Genomic DNA, 26,725 nt, shown 5'->3' on the forward strand with positions numbered 1-26,725 from the left:
CCCGAGCGTGACCAAGCAGGAAGTACCACCAGCCTGGTCGCAAGGCCTAGTACCCCCGGGCGTCGCATCACCAACAGCGCCCCCTACCTCCGCGGAGCCTCCGGCCTGGCCGCAGGGCCAGGTAGCCCAGGGTGCCGCCGTCCTAACGGTGCCCTTCACCTTCCAGGTGCCCCAGGCCTGGCCGCAAGGCCTGGGCAACCCGGGCGCCACCACCACCGCGCCCGCACCCGTAAAACCAAGGGTGCCGCGTCTGGGAGAGGACTTGTTTGCCCAGCACACGTGGCCGGACGGGCAGCCTTTCATCTGGCCCCAGAAGTATTATGAACTGGAGCACCAGAGGAGAGTTGGGGCCATGTGTGCACCCCTGATTCCGGCTCCGAAGCCCGTGATAAGGATCTCGCCCCCGCTTGAAGAGACCCAATTTGAGTGGGACCCCACCGGAGAAGACCTAATGGGGTTCACTCAAGAAACCAGGGCAGCTGCAGCGGAGCGTGCTGAGTGCTGCCGACAGCAGCTCGAGGAGTTTGCGAGGGAGCGGAGAGAGAGGCGGGTCCGGGAACAACAGGCCCAAATAAGGAGCGCCGAGCAGAAGAGCCAGACCAGGAGAAACCCCCGTGCAGCGCACAGTCCCCGCACCACCGGGACTGTAATTAAGTTCAATTTGCAGCATGGGTGGGGCTTCATCAGAGACCACAACACCCCCGGCGACGTCTTTGTCACGCGCAGAGATGTGGAGTCCCATCTGCCGGAGGGGCACAGAGGTCGTGACCTTTATATCAGGGACGAGGTCACCTTTACCTGGCACAAGTGTGCCAAAGGACCTTACGCCCTCCATGTGCATCGCCTGACAGAGGAGGAGCTGCGATGTGAGGAGGAAGAGCAAGAGGATCCGGACGGGTCTGAAGCTGAGATCCCCAAAGAAAGAGCAGGAGGAAGACGTTGTTGAGTACAGCGGAGCAGGTGCTGTAAATAGTTACCCAATCGGAGTATAAAGAAACTGTTATATAGTCCCCGTTGGGACCAGCTGAGTGAACTGTTTACCCGTTTACCCTTAATCCCACAGGCTGAGGACTGTGAGCAGCCATTCCCTTTCCCTCCTTACCTGGCCGAGGACTGAGAGCGGCCATACCCCTTGTATATAGTTGCGCGTCCTAAAGCGCCCCCTACCGGCTTTATAGGAAAACCAGTTTTTCTAAGAGACTGTCGCACTTTTCCCGGACACACGTTGCACAGTGTCCGGAGGAGGAACCAGAAACAAGAGACGACGAGAATGTTATATGAAAAGTTTTATATATATATAATGTTTTATATGTTTTATATGTTTATATGAAAATTTTGTATGTTTTGGTGTTGTTTTTGTCTTACAGCCCGAGGACGTGCTGTGATTTACCAGGGGGGAATGTAGCACCCTGAGGATTCGGCTGCTACAGGGGTATTGCACCTCAACCCAGAGGTGTGATATTCCACTCCCGGGTAAGGAAGGAGTGTGGATCTGAGCTCGGTAGGCTGCATGCACTACACACATCCCATTTCCGAGGAGCAGACCGACGGTACTCCCACTTAGAAATGTGCAGGTACGACCGAGTCTGTTCCTGGCTGGAGTGGGAGGGGGGTGGAACATCCCAAGTAGTGTAGGGGCAGATAGGGGGAGCAGCCTGGGTAAAGATAGGAGCTCATTGGGTGCTGGTCACCTGAGCTCACACATAGAGGGTGTATATAAGGTGGGCACCAACTAAGAACAGGGTCAGTTGCAGAGAGAAAGTCAGGAGCAGAGGAGAAGAGAGACCCAGAGTGAGAGAGGAGAAGAGAGAGAGACCCAGAGGGGGAAACAGCAGAAAAGGACTCCAAGATCCCAACTTAAATCCCCGGGTGAAGAGTCGGCATCAGGGTACCGGAACCCAAGCTGGTGGGGGTAAAAACACTCCCCAGCCAGAGACCGGAGACCGTGGGCAGCGTTTGCCACGGTCACCCACCACATCCACCACGAAGGCATACCACGAGGAGGGTCAGGGAACCCAAGGCCAAGGGTGTCCCAACAGAAGGCCCGAGGGAGCTGGACCTGGGTGGATCAATAGTGGGGACGGCCAGAGAAAGGACTGAAGGAGAGCTCAGGGTCACGCTCCGGACTTATTTGGGGGTTGGCTGGATCCAGAACCTGGTGGACGCAGCACGGCTCGGGAGGTCACTCGAAGCTGGAGTGACCAGAACATCAGCAGTGAGTAAACATCCTAAACTGCATAACCCGACTCTGTCTCTGATTGCCGTCTACACTGCATCACCACAACTCCCATCCTCTGCACCTGATCCCCCTGAGGCTATACCCCACCCGTTTGGGGTTATATCACCAAAGCTGCACCTACATCAACAGCCTCAGCGGACCCTGCTGCAGCGGCGGCCACAGTGACCGCAACACAACGGGTGGCGTAGTCGACAATAAAGAACTTATAACATCTGTAGGACTGCCACATACAACTGAGTTTGACACCCTGGGCACGGACCGGGTCACAGCCACTCGGAAGACTACAACCCCCATCTGATCCGGCTCCGGATATTCCCACTAACGAATATGGCCCAGGGGGCGCGTCACATGTAAAATGTAAAAAAAATGTTTTTAAAAAGATTTTAAAAAAATTTAAAAATATAAAAGTTGAAATCACCCCCATTTTACCCCATTCAAAATAAAACAATAAAAAAAATCAAAAATACACATATTTGGTATCGCCGCATTCAGAATCGCCCGATCTACCAATATATATAAAGAATTAATCCGATTGGTAAACGGTGTAACAAGAAAAAGAATCGAAACGCCAGAATTACGCTTTTTTAGTCGCCGCAACATTGCAATAAAATGCAGTAATAGGAGATCAAAACTTCGTATCTACACCAAAATGGTATCAATAAAAATGTCAGCTCGAAGCACAAAAAATAAGCTCTCACCCAGCCCCAGTTCATGAAAAATGGAGACATTACGGGTCTCGAAAAATGGCGCCTTTTTTTTTTTTTTTTTTACAAACTTTGAATTTTTTTTTCATCACTTAAATAAAAATAACTTATACATGTTTGGTATCTACAAACTCGTAAATGACCCAGAGAATAATAATGGAAGGTCGGTTTTAGCATTTAGTGAACATGGTAAAAAAAAACACAATTGTGGAATTTCACTTTTTTTGCAATTTCACCGCACTTGGAATTTTTTTCCCCGTTTTCCAGTACACGATATGGTAAAATCAATGGTGTCATTTAAAAGTACAACTCGTCCCACAGAGAACAAGCCTTCACATGGCCATATTGACCAAAAATTAAAAAAGTTATGGCTCTGGAAAGAAGAAGAGCAAAAAGCGAACATGTAAAAACAGAAAATCCCAAGGTAGTGAAAGGGGTTAAAATCTCAAGAATTAATGAAAATTTCAGTAACCAGTCAATTGCAAAATTACTTGCATTTACAAACAAAATTCCCATTTATGAAGATGGAAATACCAAATCCAGGAGTGGAATATATGGAGAAAAGCTGTAATTGAAAGATTGACACCACTTCTGTCTTTTGAAGACACTCCTGGCTTTGGCATACAAATACTGATGAAAAATCCCTGACATCTGAATGAGGCATTAATACATTTGAAATAATTTTCTTGCATTGTAATGCTTATAATAATAGGAGTAATATAGATATTAGGTGTAGGAATAATTCTGTACAATGATGTTGGAAGTATTGCTTAAATTTGCTCTATTCAGTGGTGGATCATTCTGTGTGTGGAAGATCATATGTTTGAGGGAATCATGTCGTGTGTGGTGGATCATGTTGTGTGTGGTGGATCATGCTGTGTGTGGTGGATCATGCCATGTGTGGGGGATAATGCAGTGTGTGGGGGATCATGCAGTGTGTGGGGGTCATACTGTGAGTGGAGGATCATGCTGTATGTGGGGATCAAACTGTGTATCGGCGGATCATGCTATGTGAGTGGAGGATCATGCTGTATGTGGGGATCAAGCTGTGTATGAGCGAATGATGCTATGGGAGTGGAGGATCATGCTTTATGTGGGGATCAAGCTGTGTATGAGCGGATCATGCTATGTGAGTGGAGGATCATGCTGTATGTGGGGATCAAGCTGTGTATGGGCGGATCATGCTGTGTTAGTGGGGGATCACGCTATGTGTATGGGGATTACTCTATGTGAGTGGTATCATGCTGTGCGGGAGGGATCATCCTGTGTGTGGAGGATCATACTGTGTGTAGGGAACTTAGGGGTCATTATGTGGGATGGAACTCAAAGGCCATTATAATTTTATAGGGGACACTATTACTGTATGTGGTGGGAGTCAGGAGTCATAATTAAATGTTAAGTGGGTTAATCTGCAGATTAATAGCATTATTAACCTGCCCTTCACCTGCACTTAGCTGAACGCTGCGGGCAGAAAATGAACTTTATTCTCCCTGCAACGTTCCAGTTTCAGTCACGGGGTGAAGCCGGTGCTGGTTCAGTCATTACTCGGAGTCACTGCTGAGTATACAGAGCGGCGACTGTAACCACACCCCTGGCTCTGGCTGGCAACTGGACCTATGAAGAGCAAGTGTCAGCCAGGGCTGGGACCTCTCTGTATACTCAGAGAGGTGACTGAACCAGTGCCGGGTCCACCCCTGTGACTGAAACCAGAATTCTGCTGGAGGGAATAAACTTCATTTTCTCCCAGCAGCGTTCAGCTAAGTGTCAAATGTGTCTTTGTTGTAAACTGTGCAGACAAGTCGTGCCTGGAAGAAGTTGTGATTCTGGGCCAGATGGCAAGATGGAAAAAGTCAACAACCCCATTAGACAGGATGTCACCCCTAGCTTGATATCTATAACTGTACTGTAATCTATTATGTTTTGCAGGACTGATATCTCCCACTGTATGGTGGTAATACCAGTTTTGATCTTTGTGTAGTTCTGTTTTCAGTAGCAGCATGGTTATTTGCTGAGGTTCCACTTTACCCCACTATGATTTCGGTACGCCACCATAATTGTAAATATGGATACTTTGTTAGGATCCACTCAGATGTGTTTCACCCCTCCTAACTCCTAACTACAACTTTGGATCCAGTTTATACAATGCACAGTGAAACAGTTTTTTCTGACCTGTTGCTCGGCCTTTGTAAGATTTTCAAGACCAAAGTGGAATTGGTGGTTCACCTCTCTGTTCACTTTTTCAATTGCCGACTGCATGATTGGTAACAGCATCTCACCGTTGGTGTCTATAACTTGATAGCATCCCAGGCAATGGTATTGGACAGCCTGCACAATCGGCTCCACCACTAGAAATATTGTAAATATAGAAAATATTTGTAAGAGCTAGGCTTCTACACTACCCCTTCTCTTCTACACATCAACGTTCTTGATACACACGTGGTCAAAATTGTTGGTACCCCTCGTTTAATGAAATAAAAACCCACAATGGTCACAGAAATAACTTGAATCTGACAAAAGTAATAATAAATTAAAAATCTATGAAAATGAACAAATGAAGGTCAGACATTGCTTTTCAACCCTGCTTCCACAGAATTTAAAAAAAAATTAAACTCATGAAATAGGCCTGTACAGTAATGATGGTACCCCTGAAAATAATGTGACAAAAGGGACAAGTTAAATCAAGTTGTGTCCACTAATTAGAATCACAGGTGTCTACAGTCAGTGGGCCTGTATGTAGGGTTACAGATCCTCATTGTGCTGTTTGGTGACATGGTGTGTACCACACTCAACATGGACCAGAGGAAGCAAAGGAAAGAGTTGTCTCAGGAGATTAGAAAGAAAATTATAGACAAGCATGTTAAAGGTAAAGGTTGTAAGACCATCTCCAAGCAGCTTGATGTTCCTGTGACTACAGTAGCACATATTATTCAGAAATTTAAGATTCATGGGACTGTAGCCAACCTCCCTGGACATGGCCGCAGGAGGAAAATTGATGATGAATCAAAGAGACGGATAATACGAATGGTAACAAAAGAGGCCAGGATAACTTCTAAAGAGATTAAAGATGAACTTCAAGCTCAAGGAACATCAGTGTCAGATTGCACCATCTGTCATTGTTTGATCCAAAGTGGACTTCATAGGAGACGACCAAGGAGAACACCATTGTTGAAAAAAAATCATAAAAAAGCCAGACTGGAATTTGCCAAACTACATGTTGACAAGCCACAAAGCTTCTGGGAGAATGTCCTATGGACAGATGAGACAAACATGGAAGTTTTTGGCAAGGTACATCAAGTCTATGTTCACAGATGGAAAATTGAAGCATATCAAGAAAAGAACACTGTACCTACTGTGAAACATGGAGGAGGCTCTGTTATGTTCTGGGGCTGCTTTGCTGCATCTGGCACAGGGTGTCTTGAATCTGTGCAGGGTACAATGAAATCTCAAGACTATCAAGGGATCCTAGAGAGAAATGTGCTGCCCGGTGTCAGAAAGCTTGGTCTCAGTCGCAGGTCATGGGTCTTGCAACAGGATAATGACGCAAAACACACAGCTAAAAACACCCTAGAATGGCTAAGAGGGAAACATTGGACTATTGTGAAGTGGCCTTCTATGAACGTGACCTAAATCCTATTGAGCATCTTTGGAAAGAGCTGAAACATGCCGTCTGGAAAAGGCAACCTTCAAACACGAGACAACTGGAGCAGTTTGCTCATGAGGAGTGGGCCAAAATACCCGTCGAGAGGTTCAGAAGTCTCATTGACAGTTACAGGAATCGTTTGATTGCAGTGATTGCCTCAAAGGGTTGTTCAACAAAATATTAAGTTAAGAGTACCATCATTTCTGTCCAGGCCTGCTTCATGAATTTCATTTTTTTTTAAATTCTGTGGAAGCAGGGTTGAAAAGCAATGTCTGACCTTCATTTGTTCATTTTCATAGATTTTTAATTTATTATTACTTTTGTCAGATTCAAGTTATTTCTGTGACCATTGTGGGATTTTCTTTCACTTTCATTAAACGAGGGGTACCAACAATTTTGACCACATGTGTATTACCCTATAATTAACAGCGCTAGATAGGGAGTTGTGTACACTGTAATATTTTGTCTAGACCCCCTATTAAATTTCATGAAATGTCCAATATGACATTTATCGCTAATATAACACAAATATGCTGAAATCCACTTTATAATACCACAATAACAGCCCCATATAGTACAGTACATAAATATTAACTGGAAAAAGTACTCTGCTCAAATACATTTACAGTATATTTACAAATGAAAAAAGAATTGAGGGATGGGAGCACAAATCTATGTCTCTCTCTATTCTGTTTTATGGGATTCTTTGCCTTGATTGTGTTCAGTGGATATAAGTTATACTCTTAAAGTGAACCTGACAACTTATACATGCTGCCCGATCCACAAGCAGCATGTATCAGGTATTATCTGTATGATCATAGCCAAGTATGTTTGATTCTGAAACACTGCAGCATTTCAGAGAAAAACATACTTTAGACGCCGCCAGGGACTGAGCCGCATTGGAGACAAGTCGGACAGGCTGGTTTCAGACAGCTTGTGTCTTGTGTCCGCCCGCTGCCCTGGAGTGACAGGTCTCTCCCTACGTGCAGGTATAGGAAGTGACCTATCACTCCAGGGCAACAGGTGGGGAGAAGCCACCAGGTACCCGCTTGTCCGACTAGTCCCTAGTGCAGCCTTTAAAGTATGTTTTTCTCTGAAACGCGGCAGCATTTTAGAGTCAAAAATACTGGCTCAGATCATACAGCCAGTGTCTGATACATGATACCTATAGATCGGCAACATGTATTAGCTGTCAGGTTCTCTTTAACTTAAAGCAAACCTGTCAGCAGAATTTGTCAGGCATTGTCATGTTGGGGCTGCAGCACTGATTAATATGATATCTGAGATGAAAAAATCTGTCTTGTGGTTCTTGTGTAATCAGTGTTTGCAGTTTTAAGTTAACGATATGCCCGTGCTCTGGACGGGACTGTAGGCAGGGTCTTTCCTTGGTGCTCTAGGCCAGATCAGCAAGATAAGACCTGCCCACAGGCTCACCCCTATCTGTCTCTCTGTCTCTATGATGAGGAACATTCTTGTGCTTCGGGACGGGCCTGTGGCCAGGTCTTTTCTTGCTGATCTGGCCTAGAGCACCAGAATAAGTATTTAGTTTACTTAGTATGCATGTAGTTTACTTAGCAAAATCCTTCTGACAGGTTTGCTTTAAGCGTGGATCCTGGAGGTGAGACCTTAAGCTATCATATTTATGTAATATTCTATGAATATGACAAGTACACTGCTCAAAAAAATAAAAGGAACACTCAAATAACACATCCTAGATCTAAATGAATGAAATATTCTCATTGAATACTTTGTTCTGTACAAAGTTGAATGTGCTGACAACAAAATCACATAAAAATCATCAATGGAAATCAAATTTATTAACCAATGGAGGCCTGGATTTGGAGTCACCCCCAAAATTAAAGTGGAAAAACACACTACAGGCTGATCCAACTTTGATGTAATGTCCTTAAAGCAAGTCAAAATGAGGCTCGGTATTGTGTGTGGCTTCCACGTGCCTGTATGACCTCCCTACAACGCCTGGGCATGCTCCTGATGAGGTTGCGGATGGTCTCCTGTGGGATCTCCTCCCAGACCTGGACTTTCTTTGGAGGGTGGCACAGCCCTCCATGTGTTCACCAGAGGTAGCCTGACTGTCATTAGGTACCGAGATGAGATCCTCAGACCCCTTGTGAGACCATATGCTGGTTCAGTTGGCCCTGGGTTCCTCCTAATGCAGGACAATGGCAGACCTCATGTGGCTGGAGTGTGTCAGCAGTTCCTGCAAGATGAAGGCACTGAAGCTATTGACGCGCCCCTGGGCCTGTGTCGCGCTGCGTTGCGCACGCGGGAGCTTACCCGGAGCCGGATCTGTTGAGGGTTGTAGTCTCGTGGCGGTGACCTGGTCCGTGCCCAGGGAGTCAAACTAAGTGGCAGTCTATGGCAGTAGATGTTAACTTGATCGACTACGCCACCCGTTGAGTGCGGATTTGAAGCCGCCGCTGCAGAACAGTCCACTGAGGCCAGGTGTATGAGGATGTGCAGCGTGGTGGTATAACCCCCAACGGGAGGGGTATGGCCTCAGGGCAGCAGGGATAGATGATGGGGGTGATGGTGGTACACGAGCGCAACAAAGACAACTCGGAGTCTTGGTGGTGCAGTTCAGGGTCTTTACTCACGGTTACTCGGTTACTGCTCCAGGCCACCGCTGCAGAGGTGGCCGCCTGTGTCGCGCTGTGCTCACCAGGTGAGGGGCTCGGTTAACTCCCCGGTCTTTCTGGAGTGCTTTGCAGGACCCCCTTTATGTCCCCTGTCTCTGGTCTTCAACCCCACTAGTGACCACGCTTATGTCCAGCTGCCTCGGACCTTCTTGGTGGGCAAACGTTGGCCTGCGTTTCCCAGGTCCTATGTGGTGCCTTTCTAGCGGGTGTGGTGAGGGGCTGCTCCACATGTAATGTCGCAGCCTCCGGTTCTTAGTTGAGGGTAGTTTCTCTCCTCCACTAATTTGGGATCCGATTCCCATCTTCTTGACCTGACCCCCCTACTCAGGTAGCGGCGGGCGTGTGGTGGCTACCAGCCAGTCCACACCCCTGGGGTCCCCTCTGTCCTTCCTGGAGCCCAGTCTGCTCCTCTTCCTCCTTCTTCCCTCCTCCAGGCTCAGGCCTCCTGACAGGGCCTGCCTGTGGAGCAGAGCCCATAAAGCAGCTCTGCTCCCTGTCTTCTCCTCTCTCAACTCACTCCCTTTCCAAGATGGTGCCTCCCTTTATACTCCTGTACAGAGTGCACCCAGGATCTACTTCCCCCACGCACACACTACCGGGTTCCCTTCTCTAGGTGTTCCCTCCCCCCACTCCAGCCAGGGACATGCTCACTCGTGCCTGCATAACTAATGGGAGCACCGTCGAGCTGTCCCCCGGAAATGTGGTGTAGTGCATGTGGGTGTTAGGGTCCTGAGCCACACTCCATCCTTACCTGGAAGTGAGATATCGCACATCTGGGTGAGATGCAATACCTCTGTAGCAACCGAACCCTCGGGGTGCTACATTCCCCCCTGGCAAAACCCAGCACGTCCGCGGGCTGGAACTGAGCAAAAGACAGGGTATACATTAGAACATGCAAATTTTTCATAAACAACAAGTATAACAGGTATCAACATTCAGTTTCCCTTTATGGGAACGGCTCTCTCTTAAACGGTATAAGTGCATATGTACTGTTCTGGAACTCTTTTTCATAGTAACACATTCTAGCATATAAATTTTTCATATAAAACATTTCTAGCAGCAGATCCACGAAGAAGTCTCTTTATAACAGGTCACAGTTTATTCTGCAACCAGGTGTCCATTTTCCTAAAACAGGGAGACGTAACCAGGTAGGGGTCTGTCCTGCCCCGAGTCCTTAACAGTCTTTTAGTCCATCCTGGGTTACGCTCCACTAACTGTACAAAGGATTCCCGGTAAATCCACCAAGGACTCCTATACATTACTAGAAACACATAATTATTTACAGGATATGGCCGCTCTCAGTCCTCGGCCAGGTAGGGGTGGCTGTTCTCAGTCCCCAGCCAGTTAGAGGGAAAAAGGGGTGGCTGTTCTCAGTCCCCAGCCAGGTAGGGGATAAGGGAAACAGTTCTCTTTCTGTCCCAACGGGGACCACACTCTTAGTGGAAACAGTCCCACAACAGTCCTTACACCCGGTCGGGTAACTATTTACATCTCCTCTTTTACCGTTTACGATTAACGGTGTGCTCCACACGCTCCTTTCTCTTTCTCAGGTTCAGACCCGTCCGGGCCCTCTTGGTACTCGGGGTCTGAGTGGTACTGTTAATGACGCCCGGGGTCAGGGGTGCGACTTTGGGCCTGGGCGCGGGCTAGTGGTGGCAGTGCCCAGGTCTGGAGGGCTCGGCTGCAGGGCTTGTTGCGGGGTCCGGAGCAGGTCTGCGTCTGCAGCGCCCGGGATCGGCGGCTCCACCGGATGGCCCGGGAGCAGGCTGACGCTGGCAGCGTCCGGGACAGGGAGACTCCTCTTACCTGCTCCCGCGACCGCTCCTGCGTCACGTGTCTTCTCCTGGTGCTGGTCGGGGCCCGCGACGGCTGGGGCGCTGCCGATGCTGGGCAGCTTAGTCTGCTGCCGGTCCGCCATCTTGCTGTCCGTTCCTGGTGTCCTCCTCCCCCCTGGTGGACCGTGGCCTACCTGGCGATGATCCTCTTCCGCAGGCCGCGGCTCCGCAGTTGATCATCAGGGTCGCGGACCTTTCGTCGCGCTCCAGTGACGTCGGCGTCTGCTGGGCTCCTTCCAGGACCTTACGCAACGTCCGGACGTGAGGCGGGGCTTCAGTTCTCGCGCGCTTTCGGAGTCCACGCCCCTCTTCTTCCCGCGCGGCGTCCTCAAGATGGCGCCCAATGGCGGGAAAACTCCACAGATGGCGGGAAGAAGGCTGAAGATGGCGCCGGATGGCGGGAATCTTCACGGATGGCGGGAAGAAGGCTGAAGATGGCGCCGGATGGCGGGAAAACTTCACGGATGGTAAGTTTTAAAAGTCTCTTTTTCAGGCACGCAGTACCCGGTGGTTGTGGGCACGAAATCCTGCCGACTACGCCAAAAGTTGACGCGCCCCTGGGCCTGTGTCGTGCTGCGTTGCGCACGCGGGAGCTTACCCGGAGCCGGATCTGTTGAGGGTTGTAGTCTCGTGGCGGTGACCCGGTCCGTGCCCAGGGAGTCAAACTAAGTGGCAGTCTATGGCAGTAGATGTTAACTTGATCGACTACGCCACCCGTTGAGTGCGGCTTTGAAGCCGCCGCTGCAGAACAGTCCACTGAGGCCAGGTGTATGAGGATGTGCAGCGTGGTGGTATAACCCCCAACGGGAGGGGTATGGCCTCAGGGCAGCAGGGATAGATGATGGGGGTGATGGTGGTACACGAGCGCAACAAAGACAACTCGGAGTCTTGGTGGTGCAGTTCAGGGTCTTTACTCACGGTTACTCGGTTACTGCTCCAGGCCACCGCTGCAGAGGTGGCCGCCTGTGTCGCGCTGTGTTCACCAGGTGAGGGGCTCGGTTAACTCCCAGGTCTTTCTGGAGTGCTTTGCAGGACCCCCTTTATGTCCCCTGTCTCTGGTCTTCAACCCCACTAGTGACCACGCTTATGTCCAGCTGCCTCGGACCTTCTTGGTGGGCAAACGTTGGCCTGCGTTTCCCAGGTCCTATGTGGTGCCTTTCTAGCGGGTGTGGTGAGGGGCTGCTCCACATGTAATGTCGCAGCCTCCGGTTCTTAGTTGAGGGTAGTTTCTCTCCTCCACTAATTTGGGATCCGATTCCCATCTTCTTGACCTGACCCCCCTACTCAGGTAGCGGCGGGCGTGTGGTGGCTACCAGCCAGTCCACACCCCTGGGGTCCCCTCTGTCCTTCCTGGAGCCCAGTCTGCTCCTCTTCCTCCTTCTTCCCTCCTCCAGGCTCAGGCCTCCTGACAGGGCCTGCCTGTGGAGCAGAGCCCATAAAGCAGCTCTGCTCCCTGTCTTCTCCTCTCTCAACTCACTCCCTTTCCAAGATGGTGCCTCCCTTTATACTCCTGTACAGAGTGCACCCAGGATCTACTTCCCCCACGCACACACTACCGGGTTCCCTTCTCTAGGTGTTCCCTCCCCCCACTCCAGCCAGGGACATGCTCACTCGTGCCTGCATAACTAATGGGAGCACCGTCGAGCTGTCCCCCGGAAATGTGGTGTAGTGCATGTGGGTGTTAGGGTCCTGAGCCACACTCCATCCTTACCTGGAAGTGAGATATCGCACATCTGGGTGAGATGCAATACCTCTGTAGCAACCGAACCCTCAGGGTGCTACACTATGGACTGGCCCGCCCGTTCCCCAGACCAGAGTCCGATTGAGCACATCTGGGAGATCATGTCTCGCTCCATCCACCAACGTCACTTTGCACCACAGACTGTCCAGGAGTTGGCGGATGCTTTAGTCCAGGTCTGGGAGGAGATCCCACAGGAGACCATCCGCAACCTCATCAGGAGCATGCCCAGGCATTGTAGGGAGGTCATACAGGCACATGGAGGCCACACACAATGCTGAGCCTCATTTTGACTTGTTTTAAGGACATTACATCAAAGTTGGATCAGCCTGTAGTGTGATTTTCCACTTTAATTTTAGCGGTGACTCCAAATCCAGGCTTCCATTGGTTAATAGATTTGATTTCCATTGATGATTTTTGTGTGATTTTGTTGTCAGCACATTCAACTTTGCACAGAACAAAGTATTCAATGAGAATATTTCATTCATTCAGATCTAGGATGTGTTATTTGAGTGTTTCCTTTACTTTTTTGAGCAGTGTACAAAATGGCAGCCCAGGAAAAGAAGGCTCACCCACCAAGTACACCTGACGCACATTTCTCAATGCTTCTCATCTGACAGCAGCATTATATATGAAAAGAGACCCTGATTCCAAAGATGTATCACTTAGTTTACTGGGTGCCGCAGTTATGATACAATCAGAGTTTTAAGATGTAGCCGGTAGCAGAGCTCACAAAGCTAATGCCACCTACACCCCTGATTGGCAGCTTTCTGTGTACATTGTATATTAACAGAGAATTGCTAATCAGTGCTGGGGGCGGGCAGCTAGTCTGGAAGTGATAATCTCCTGCTGATAAAACACTGATTGTATTGAAACAACAGCATACAGCCTAAGTGGCACATCACTGAAATGAGTGTCCCAGCCCCTACATCATGCTGCCCTCAAAGTATATAGCAAAAACCTGCTGACAGATTCCCTTTAGAAATGAAAAAAAATTGTCTTTTAATCACTGACACATGGTTTGCAAGCTGCATTATTTTAAAAACTCCTTATTGATATATGATCTTGAAACCCATATGTGTTTCCTTCTTACAGTGATGCACCATACAATATATTGTATATTTGAAAACCATCTTAGAAATATATTTTGCAAACAGAATAGTTATAAAAGATGAAAAGCATATTCACCTGGCTGGATTGGTGGTTGTGGGATTTCCTCTGAAAAAAGCAAATGCAGTCAGAATGTATTGAACACTTGGCAATAATTCTACCTTATGTTTGTATGAAATCCTGGGAAACTCAATGATGAAATATTGCTGTTTCCATGTGCTAAATAACCAGGCCTGTAAAGTAACGTCTTGTCTTATAGGTTAGAGTTATTTTACACAGGCTGATGATACAATGGTCATGTGGACAAACATTTGTAGGAACCACTGACCCTTCTAAAAATGTCTTCTATGGGGCCCATGAACCAGGGGAACCCAGTGTCATCGCCCGCTTGTCCCGCCGGCACAGAATGTTGGGGGTGGAAGCGTCTACTGTTGCTCCCTCCTCTATCATCATTGTGTGCTGATGGCTGGAAGGTCAGAACGAGCAATGATGATGGAAGAGGGAGCGTCAGCAGACGCTTCCACCCCCATCATTCTTCCTCAGCATTTGATGTGTCAAAGTAGACCGCTGTTCTGAGATGTGTGGCACTTCACACGACACGCTGAGCAGACCGGAGCATCAGGTGGAACAAGGAGAGGGGAGTATTGTATTTATTTTTTTAAATCGGTGACTAGTGGCCATAATAGCATTTGGAGGACCATCAGGGGTGCATTATATTGTATGGAGGACCATGGGGAGTGCATTATATTGTATGGATAACCATGGGGGGTGCATTATATTGTATGGAGGACCATGGGGGTGCATTATATTGTATGGAGGACCATGGGGAGTGCATGATATTGTATGGTGGACCATGGGGGGTGCATTATATTGTATGGAGGACCATGGGGGTGCATTATATTGTATGGAGGACCCTGGGGATGCATTATATTGTATGGAGGACCATGGGGGGCGCATTATATTGTATGGAGGACCATGGGGGGTTCATTATATTGAATGGAGGACCATGGGAGTGCATTATACTGTATGTGTCACGGGTGTGTCAGAGGTGACAGATGGTCGCCCTGCAGTTGGTTGCAGGAGATCACTACATTTGGCATTACAGACTTCTTAGAGGCTACCTCCCACTGGCTAATTAGCTCCCTGTCCTGGGTGTAAAAATACCTGGTGTGTCTGAGAGGGAGGTGTCGGCGATATTCATTACTACTTGTGAGGCTTTAGCAAGAGCAGTACTTCATCCTCTCTGGAGCTTGAGGCCATATGTGCATTTGTATGGAGTCATCTAAAGCTAAGCAATTTCCCCATTTGACTACCCTTGTTGTCTATAGTTTAGTAGAGGTTGACTAGTGCTCATATCCTCCCTTCCCTAGCCTTAGCCATACGCCAGGGAAAGTCAGGGTGAGGCACGCGTGTGGCGATTGGTGAAGAGCCAATATAGAGACGGTAATTGAGACATGGTGACACTAGACCAGACTAGGAGGTCTCCACTTCCCCCTTTCCCTAGTGTCTGGGCTCCCTTTGCCTTTTCCCTCTGTGTTGCAATAAGTCTTTCCCACACCTTGCTGGCAGTATGGAGGACCACGGCGAGTGCATTATACTGTATGGAGGACCATGGCAAGTGTATTACACTGTATGGAGGACCATAGCGAGTGCATTATACTGTATAGAGGACCATGGGGAGAGCATTATATTATATGTAGGATGTAGGGAATGCATTATATTGTATGGAGGACCATGGGGAGTGCATTATAATTTATGGAGGATTATGGGGAGTGCATTATACTATATGGAGAATTGTGGGGTGCATTATACTATGTGAAATGTTATGTGGGACCATTATAATATTTGAATTGTTATGTGGGGCGCCATTATACTGTATGCAAGCCATTATATAGTGTGACGCTTTGTGTGGATTCCATCATACTGTATGGAGGGCTGTGTGGGGGCAATTATACTGTTTGGAGGGGTAGTGCAGGCCATTTTACAGTGTGGGGCCATTATACTGTATGTAGGCCCATTATACTGCATGGAGGGCTATGTGAGGGTCACAGTTAGGGGATCATACTGTGTTGGGGTCACCAAACTTTGCCTTGTGAGTTGAAGTGGGGTACAGTAGGGTTATCGTACTGTGCATGTGGAGGCTAATGTGGAGGAATTCACCATGGGGGTATCATACTGTGTTTTGGGGGCACCTTTGTTGGCATCATACTTTATGGGGGCAATGAAAGAGGACTCTGGGACTTCAGGAAGAGGTAAATTACCATGTAAGGACTGGAAAGTTGTGAGGTATTCTCTTCTGGGACCCTGACAATTATTTAATTTTGTTTTTTGGGGGGGGCAATTAGAACTTCTGCTACGGGGTCCCATGATTTCTATTTAAGCCCCTGTTTGCTTACATTCCTCAAATACCCCCATTTTACTCTGATGATAGCTTTACATCCCCTTGACATTATCTCAAGAAGCTTGATCAGATGGTCACCGTTGACTCTCCAACAAACTTGAAAGAGTTCCCAGTGGTGCTAAGCACTTTTTGGCTCTGCAGTCCAACTCATCCCAAGCCATCTCAATTCAGTTGATGTGAAGTGATTATGGAGGTCGTGTCTTCTGAAGCAGCACTCTATCCCTCTCCTTATTGATTACATAGCCCTTAAATAGCTTGTAGGTGTGTTTTGTGTCATTGTCCTGTTGTAACACAAATGATTGTCCCACCGAGTACAAACCGGATGGGATAGCATTGCTGAATGTTGTGGTAGTCATGCTGGGTAAATGTGCCTGAAGCTTTGGAATAAATCACTAACAGTGTCACCAGCAAAGTGCCACACACCATCACACTTTAGGAGCAAATTTCTTTGATGGAACTTTAAGACAAATATTTGTTGAGAATAGCCATACAAAATCTCCGACCTTAAAGACTGGTGCCCTCCTACGTCTACAGTTCGCAGTTCTCTTGGTTCGTTCGCAAGTTATCAAAAGAACTTTTTCAATTTCTCTCCTGACCTTAATCAAATGAGAAGAATATCTTTCCTCCTCTGGGACCGCAGACTATAAACCAGAAAAATACAAAAAAAAATACAAAATACAAAAAAAAAAGGCAGAGGTACCGGTAGCAGTAGAGGTGCGGTTGTTGAGAGCGAATTCAGCCAGAGAAAGAAAATCCACCCAATCCTCTTGATTAGATGAAGCAAAACATCTTAAATATTGTTCTAATTCTTGGTTCATTTTCTCTATCTGACCATTATTCTCAGGATGTTAACTTGAGGAGCACTAAAGCTTAATTCCTAATCTGGAGCAAATGCTACACCAAAAGCTAGCCATAAACTGAACCACTTTATTGGAAATAATGTTTTAAGGAACACCATGTAACTTAACGATGTGAGAGATAAACAATGTAGGTAAACTCTTAGCCGTAGGCAATTTTAGTAGAGGAACCAAGTGAACCATTCTGCTAAAACTGTCCACCACCACCCATACTACAGTATTACCCCCAGAATTAGTCAAATCCATGATAAAATCCATGTTCCGAGAAAAAAAAAACCATAAGGATGAAAGTAACCATCCTTATTTTGTGAAAGAACAACAACCATTCCCACAGAAGAGGCGCCTACCTCAACCAATAAAGGCAAATCAACATTGGGTTGACTGAGGACAGGAGCTTTAGAAAAGGCTGTCTTGAGAGCAACAAAAGCATCAACAGCCTCAGTAAACCAAGAGGAAAATTCAGTATCCTCCATATCATTAAGAGGTTTGACTATGACTGAAAAGTTGTTAATGAACTTACGGTAGTAATTAACAAAACCTAAGAACCTCTGTAAAGCTTTAAGATTATTAGGTTGTATCCAATCAAGGTTGGCTTGAACCTTAACAGGATTGTCGCAGAGAACCTGAGGCACTTGTCGAACTTGCTCCCGATGCTCCTAACATAGAAAGAACTTGAGTAAATCAAGATATCATCCAAGTATATCACCACAAAATCTAACCATCAAAGAAGAAAAACTATAATTTATGATATTCTGAAACACTGCTGGAGCATTGGTCAAACCGAATGGCATCACCAAATTTCTTCCAGCAGTTCTTCCATTGTTTATATTTAGGTCGTTCACATACATTTATGTTAGTGATAAGTTGATTTTATTGCATGGATAATTAGGATTGTGGTTATACAAATGATTTATTGTTTTTTATTTCTTCAAAAATTTTAATTTGGAAAAGAATGAAGAGTGTTGGGTTGTTTTTTAGTGTTAATATTTATTTTTTTTCAATACGCTTTGTTTTAGGATTTAGCAATTCTTTGTTTACTCTCAAAAACTATATACATTCTACTATATTAGCCAATGACAAAGTAGATGCAAAATATGCTGTAAATGTGTGCCATTTTCTTCATTCTCACTATAATTTGAGTATGTACAGGCTTCTCTACATTTTTAGTGTATTGTGTTAAATAGTTATTGGTCAGGCTTGGATTGGGCCACAAGGGAACATGTAAATCCCCTGGTGGGCAGGAGTGTTCCCAGCACTACACAGATATGAGCAGCGGCTGGCACAATACATTTTTCATTATGTACTAACAAAGGTAGCATCTCAATTATTTAACAAACTGCCCAGTTTATTATTATGTAGAAGCATAGGTAAGTTTGGAAATGAGGATAATGTAATATATGCTTGTAGCTAAAGAGTGTGCCCCAAAGTTAAAGGGGGGCACAGAAACAAATAAATTTTCATCCTAAATGCCTATCTATTTAATGCCACAATCTAATTTATTTTCTGATATATGACGTCACTTGTGGGGGTGGCGCTGATCTCTGCTCGTGGGGTATTCTTCTTACAATGTGCACTGACAGTGTGCTCTCTTGCTGGCTCCTTACTTCTGATAAGAGCTGGCGAATGAGCGCACTGTCACTGTGTATATTGCACAGTGAAAGAATCTACTAAGCATCCATGGGAATTGACAAAAAATGTATGCTCAGTAGAGCGGGGACTAGCCTGGCCCTGAAACGGAGGTCACTGATGATGCTTCCTTTCTGGGAAGGGGAAAGGCTGCAGCAGTGATTGCAGCTTCTGCCCCCTGATGACACTTTGTTAGAGTACCCCAGAGTACTGGATTCTCAAACAAAGTGTCATAAAAAAGGAAGTAGTTAAAAAAAATAAAGCCGTTAGATGTAGGGAATGGTAGGGACTTTTTTAATAAACTATATTAGAAGATAGATTAGATTATAGCATTTTCATAAATGTAAATGAGCTGTTCCAGGCTATGGGCCGAACACTGATCTGTATGAGAATCTGCTTCCAGAGATTATTTTAAATGAAAGTGGGCATTACCAGTATGATATGTAATCGTTGCTCTCTGCTCTCCTGATCACTGCAGAGCTGTGTGTGATTATACCTCACACATCTGCCGGGTCCTCTCAGCTTCAGCTTCCATCTCACAGTCAATACAGCAGCGCTATGAGAGCTGCAGCTGCTAATGTGTTTGTTATGAGATAAGGTTCATTTCTACTGTTCTGTTAGTTACATGTCTCATACTGGGAACTCCCCCTTTTATTTAAAATAAGATCTGGAGGCAGATTCTCATTCAGATCAGTGTCCGGCCCATAGTCTTTAATTGCTTATTTACATATAAGAAAAACATGTATTACTCTGGAATAAAACATCAGGTCACAGAAATCAAGGTGTCATTTTAAGCAACTTCATATGATCTGCATGTCCATATAAACGGCTTAGGAGGGTTGATCCTACTGACAGATTCCCTTTAAAAATATAAAACTGTTATATGTAATGTTTTATGAACATTTAATTTGTGTTTGCCCTTGCTACTGCAGCTTACGATGGACCCGATAGTTCTTGGTGGCACCTCCAACATGAAAAGAGACTAACTAGAGCATACCAATATGTAATCAGATCAGTGTACACTTCATTGTAGCTCTCAAGCTCTTTGATAATATCCTCTATAACAAATATTATCTTACTTTCAAAAAAATGAGTGTCCCTGTATAATGCGCAATTGTTAATACTGTATTATACATACCTTTTGTAGTAGAACAATTTTGGTTAATAATATCCCAACTTTTTGATTCTTTGTTGACTAACACATGTGCTGAGCATTCACCATAGTCCTAGAAAGAGAGAAATGATACAGTAAATCAAACTTTTTTTTTTTGAAAACATAGATTTTAGAAAAAAGACTAGAGAAATGAGCCAACGTTTTCACTCTTGTCCATAGGCTTAGCTTGATATTTCAGCTCAGCATTACTGACTTGATTGAGATTGGGATCCACTACCAGACATATCCCAAATCTGTTTCTGCTAAATCAGCCAAAATACACCATTCTAATTTCAAACAGTCTTATATTTTTCACAAAATAACTAATAATAAATATATAAAAGCTATTAAATTGGATTTATTTGAACTTACAGCGTCACCGACTTTGAAAGCACATCTTTGCCAATATATGCCATTTTTTACTGGACACACACTTTCCTGTATCTTGAAATTGATAAAAATATGCAATTTGCCTGTTTCTTCCTAGATAGAAAAAAAAAGGAAATACATCAAACACGTCATGCACTATTATATTATATTACATTTTGAAAATATAGCTAAAGACAGATACCCTATTCTGCACCCTGTTCAGACTGTAACCATTCTCCTTTTAGTGTTCTAATTTTAACCTATTTTAGTTTCTTAGAGCCAACAGTATCAAAAAAGCTTATAGATATTTTCCTAAATCATATATTAGCTGGACTTCTCTGATCTACTAGTCCTGTTGGATAGGTAAGATGTGACTTAGCTCTTCTACTTGTAAACCTTTGTCTCTGCAGAACATGTGTTATCAATGTCTCCTACCTCATCCGAATCCAAGAGAATAAATAATGCAAAAAGAAAGGCAAAATCCCACAAGACTGACACAGAAGTCTTTCTATTTAGCACGATAATGCACTAAACCATGAAAATTGGCAATATCTTATATAGAGATGAGCGTTGTTCTACTCGAACTGTTCGCCAATCTCAAATTCGAGCTGTTTTGGGCGGTGTTCGAGCCGTTCGGCGAACACGAACGATTTGAGAAAAATTCGGCTGTTCGAGGTTATGTTCGATAACTGTTCGTGCACCAAAATCATAACTGGATTTTTCTCAGTAATGATGAAAATTAATGTTAATACGCAGTTTGAGTGTACAGCGGGGTGGGGGGAGGGGCAGGGGATGGATCTCTGCAGGAATAATGAAGATCTCCATTTTTTTTTCTCTTTCCCGCATTTGCAGTGGGGAGGTGCAGTCTGTCAGCCTATCAGCAGCGCACACACGGAGCGAACTGCTGTTTTTCACACAAGCAAGGGCATGTGTCATTGGCAGTGTATGTCACATGTCCTTGCCCTATAAGACCAAGCCATTTTCCCCGTCGCCACCATTTTCTCACTGCTGCAGCTGCGTGTTAGACGGCACCGCTGTTGCTGTGTGCGCTATACCTTGTTAATTTCAAGCCAATTTTCGCACAAATCTACAGATAGCTTGGGAGTAGGGAATAGTTGTGATTGCAGTCCTTTTAAGGACTAGGTTACAGCATTTCCTACGACTTTTATCAGGCAGGTCTGTGCTCTTAAATAGATAGATTGTGGGAGTAAAGACTAATTGTAATTGGAGTCCTTTTCAGGACTAGGTTACATCAGTTCCTATCAGTTTTTGCCAGGCAGGTCTGTGCCAGTGCTGTGCAAGTTTTTTTCACAGCATTTGGCTGAATCTAGCAAAGCTAATCCTTTTTGGCCTATTGCAGAGTGTGTTAGTCAGTGGAGTAGCCTATCTGTGTTGCAAGATATACCACCTGTGTATAGAATACCAATTTTTTTACTGCACCTAGTGAAGTAAAATCTTTTGGGCATAGCATCATTCTATTAGTCCATCTATACTGACCTCCATCAGGTTGCAAATTGAATATAATTTTTTTCTGCATCTAGCTCTGAAAAAATATTTGGGCTTCTAGCAGTGTGTGGGACTTGTTCTATTAGTCCATCTATACTGACCTCCATCAGGTTGCAAACTGAATATAATTTTTTTCTGCATCTAGCTCTGAAAAAATATTTGGCCTTCTAGCAGTGTGTGGGACTTTCTCTATTAGTCCATCTATACTGACCTCCATCAGGTTGCAAATTAAAAATAATTTTTATCTGCATCTACCTCTGAAAAAATATTTGGGCTTCTAGCTGTGTGTGGGACTTGTTCTATTAGTCCATCTATACTGACCTCCATCAGGTTGCAAACTGAATATAATTTTTTTCTGCATCTAGCTCTGAAAAAATATTTGGCCTTCTAGCAGTGTGTGGGACTTTCTCTTTAAGTCCATCTATACTGACCTCCATCTGGTTGCAAACTGAATATATTTTTTTTCTGCATCTACCTCTGAAAAAATATTGGGCTTCTAGCTGTGTGTGGGACTTGTTCTATTAATCCATCTATACAGACCTCCATCAGGTTGCAAACTGAATATATTTTTTTTCTGCATCTACCTCTGAAAAAATATTGGGCTTCTAGCTGTGTGTGGGACTTGTTCTATTAATCCATCTATACAGACCTCCATCAGGTTGCAAACTGAATATAATTTTTTTCTGCATCTAGCTCTGAAAAAATATTTGGCCTTCTAGCAGTGTGTGGGACTTTCTCTATTAGTCCATCTATACTGACCACCATCAGGTTGCAAATTAAAAATAATTTTTATCTGCATCTACCTCTGAAAAAATATTTGGGCTTCTAGCTGTGTGTGGGACTTGTTCTATTAGTCCATCTATACTGACCTCCATCAGGTTGCAAACTGAATATAATTTTTATCTGCATCTAGCTCTGAAAAAATATTTGGCCTTCTAGCAGTGTGTGGGACTTTCTCTATTAGTCCATCTATACTGACCCCCATCAGGTTGCAAACTGAATATAATTTTTTTCTGCATCTAGCTCTGAAAAAATATTTGGCCTTCTAGCAGTGTGTGGGATTTTCTCTATTAGTCCATCTATACTGACCTCCATCTGGTTGCAAACTGAATATATTTTTTTGTGCATCTACCTCTGAAAAAATATTGGGCTTCTAGCTGTGTGTGGGACTTGTTCTATTAATCCATCTATACAGACCTCCATCAGGTTGCAAACTGAATATATTTTTTTTCTGCATCTACCTCTGAAAAAATATTGGGCTTCTAGCTGTGTGTGGGACTTGTTCTATTAATCCATCTATACAGACCTCCATCAGGTTGCAAACTGAATATAATTTTTTTCTGCATCTAGCTCTGAAAAAATATTTGGCCTTCTAGCAGTGTGTGGGACTTTCTCTATTAGTCCATCTATACTGACCTCCATCAGGTTGCAAATTAAAAATATTTTTTATCTGCATCTAGCTCTGAAAAAATATTTGGCCTTCTAGCAGTGTGTGGGACTTTCTCTATTAGTCCATCTATACTGACCTCCATCAGGTTGCAAATTAAAAATAATTTTTATCTGCATCTACCTCTGAAAAAATATTTGGGCTTCTAGCTGTGTGTGGGACTTGTTCTATTAGTCCATCTATACTGACCTCCATCAGGTTGCAAACTGAATATAATTTTTTTCTGCATCTAGCTCTGAAAAAATATTTGGCCTTCTAGTAGTGTGTGGGACTTTCTCTATTAGTCCATCTATACTGACCTCCATCAGGTTGCAAATTAAAAATAATTTTTATCTGCATCTAGCTCTGAAAAAATATTTGGCCTTCTAGCAGTGTGTGGGACTTTCTCTATTAGTCCATCTATACTGACCTCCATCAGGTTGCAAATTAAAAATAATTTTTTGTCTGCATCTAGCTCTGAAAAAATATTTGGCCTTCTAGCAGTGTGTGGGACTTTCTCTATTAGTCCATCTATACTGACCTCCATCAGGTTGCAAACTGAATATATTTATTTTCTGCATCTACCTCTGAAAAAATATTGGGCTTCTAGCTGTGTGTGGGACTTGTTCTATTAATCCATCTATACAAACCTCCATCAGGTTGCAAACTGAATATAATTTTTTTCTGCATCTACCTCTGAAAAAATATTTGGGCTTCTAGCTGTGTGTGGGACTTGTTCTATTAGTCCATCTATACAGACCTCCATCAGGTTGCAAACTGAATATAATTTTTTTCTGCATCTAGCTCTGAAAAAATATTTGGCCTTCTAGCAGTGTGTGGGACTTTCTCTATTAGTCCATCTATACTGACCTCCATCAGGTTGCAAATTAAAAATAATTTTTATCTGCATCTAGCTCTGAAAAAATATTTGGCCTTCTAGCAGTGTGTGGGACTTTCTCTATTAGTCCATCTATACTGACCTCCATCAGGTTGCAAATTAAAAATAATTTTTATCTGCATCTACCTCTGAAAAAATATTTGGCTTCTAGCTGTGTGTGGGACTTGTTCTATTAGTCCATCTATACTGACCTCCATCAGGTTGCAAACTGAATATAATTTTTTTCTGCATCTAGCTCTGAAAAAATATTTGGCCTTCTAGTAGTGTGTGGGACTTTCTCTATTAGTCCATCTATACTGACCTCCATCAGGTTGCAAATTAAAAATAATTTTTATTCTGCATCTAGCTCTGAAAAAATATTTGGCCTTCTAGCAGTGTGTGGGACTTTCTCTTTTAGTCCATCTATACTGACCTCCATCAGGTTGCAAACTGAATATATTTTTTTTCTGCATCTACCTCTGAAAAAATATTGGGCTTCTAGCTGTGTGTGGGACTTGTTCTATTAATCCATCTATACAGACCTCCATCAGGTTGCAAACTGAATATAATATTTTTCTGCATCTAGCTCTGAAAAAATATTTGGCCTTCTAGCAGTGTGTGGGACTTTCTCTATTAGTCCATCTATACTGACCTCCATCAGGTTGCAAATTAAAAATAATTTTTATCTGCATCTACCTCTGAAAAAATATTTGGGCTTCTAGCTGTGTGTGGGACTTATTCTATTAGTCCATCTATACTGACCTCCATCAGGTTGCAAACTGAATATAATTTTTTTCTGCATCTAGCTCTGAAAAAATATTTGGCCTTCTAGCAGTGTGTGGGACTTTCTCTATTAGTCCATCTATACTGACCTCCATCAGGTTGCAAACTGAATATAATTTTTTTCTGCATCTAGCTCTGAAAAAATATTTGGCCTTCTAGCAGTGTGTGGGACTTTCTCTATTAGTCCATCTATACTGACCTCCATCTGGTTGCAAACTGAATATATTTTTTTTCTGCATCTACCTCTGAAAAAATATTGGGCTTCTAGCTGTGTGTGGGACTTGTTCTATTAATCCATCTATACAGACCTCCATCAGGTTGCAAACTGAATATATTTTTTTTCTGCATCTACCTCTGAAAAAATATTGGGCTTCTAGCTGTGTGTGGGACTTGTTCTATTAATCCATCTATACAGACCTCCATCAGGTTGCAAACTGAATATAATTTTTTTCTGCATCTAGCTCTGAAAAAATATTTGGCCTTCTAGCTGTGTGTGGGACTTTCTCTATTAGTCCATCTATACTGACCTCCATCAGGTTGCAAATTAAAAATAATTTTTATCTGCATCTAGCTCTGAAAAAATATTTGGCCTTCTAGCAGTGTGTGGGACTTTCTCTATTAGTCCATCTATACTGACCTCCATCAGGTTGCAAATTAAAAATAATTTTTATCTGCATCTACCTCTGAAAAAATATTTGGGCTTCTAGCTGTGTGTGGGACTTGTTCTATTAGTCCATCTATACTGACCTCCATCAGGTTGCAAACTGAATATAATTTTTTTCTGCATCTAGCTCTGAAAAAATATTTGGCCTTCTAGTAGTGTGTGGGACTTTCTCTATTAGTCCATCTATACTGACCTCCATCAGGTTGCAAATTAAAAATAATTTTTATCTGCATCTAGCTCTGAAAAAATATTTGGCCTTCTAGCAGTGTGTGGGACTTTCTCTATTAGTCCATCTATACTGACCTCCATCAGGTTGCAAATTAAAAATAATTTTTTGTCTGCATTTAGCTCTGAAAAAATATTTGGCCTTCTAGCAGTGTGTGGGACTTTCTCTATTAGTCCATCTATACTGACCTCCATCAGGTTGCAAACTGAATATATTTTTTTTCTGCATCTACCTCTGAAAAAATATTGGGCTTCTAGCTGTGTGTGGGACTTGTTCTATTAATCCATCTATACAGACCTCCATCAGGTTGCAAACTGAATATAATTTTTTTCTGCATCTACCTCTGAAAAAATATTTGGGCTTCTAGCTGTGTGTGGGACTTGTTCTATTAGTCCATCTATACAGACCTCCATCAGATTGCAAACTGAATATAATTTTTTTCTGCATCTAGCTCTGAAAAAATATTTGGCCTTCTAGCAGTGTGTGGGACTTTCTCTATTAGTCCATCTATACTGACCTCCATCAGGTTGCAAATTAAAAATAATTTTTATCTGCATCTAGCTCTGAAAAAATATTTGGCCTTCTAGCAGTGTGTGGGACTTTCTCTATTAGTCCATCTATACTGACCTCCATCAGGTTGCAAATTAAAAATAATTTTTATCTGCATCTACCTCTGAAAAAATATTTGGCTTCTAGCTGTGTGTGGGACTTGTTCTATTAGTCCATCTATACTGACCTCCATCAGGTTGCAAACTGAATATAATTTTTTTCTGCATCTAGCTCTGAAAAAATATTTGGCCTTCTAGTAGTGTGTGGGACTTTCTCTATTAGTCCATCTATACTGACCTCCATCAGGTTGCAAATTAAAAATAATTTTTATTCTGCATCTAGCTCTGAAAAAATATTTGGCCTTC

The 26,725-nt window shown here is 44.0% G+C and overlaps 1 protein-coding gene across 1 annotated transcript in view; it reads right to left on the reverse strand.

Annotated features, from left to right (window-relative positions):
- Positions 1–26,725, reverse strand: part of LOC141259292 (T-kininogen 2-like) — a 119,892-nt gene that overhangs the window by 77,272 nt on the left and 15,895 nt on the right. The window contains exons 2-5 of the mRNA XM_073675005.1: positions 20,333–20,443; positions 19,946–20,033; positions 14,002–14,031; positions 5,113–5,288 (exon numbers count right to left, since the gene is read on the reverse strand). Of these exons, the coding sequence (XP_073531106.1) occupies positions 5,113–5,288; positions 14,002–14,031; positions 19,946–20,033; positions 20,333–20,443 (405 nt within the window). The remainder of the gene's footprint in view (positions 1–5,112; positions 5,289–14,001; positions 14,032–19,945; positions 20,034–20,332; positions 20,444–26,725) is intronic.

This window comes from Phyllobates terribilis, unplaced genomic scaffold (genome assembly GCF_046119375.1).
Source record: "Phyllobates terribilis strain yellow unplaced genomic scaffold, ASM4611937v1 Scaffold_3__8_contigs__length_932513732, whole genome shotgun sequence".
Classification (NCBI taxonomy): Eukaryota; Metazoa; Chordata; class Amphibia; order Anura; family Dendrobatidae; genus Phyllobates; species Phyllobates terribilis.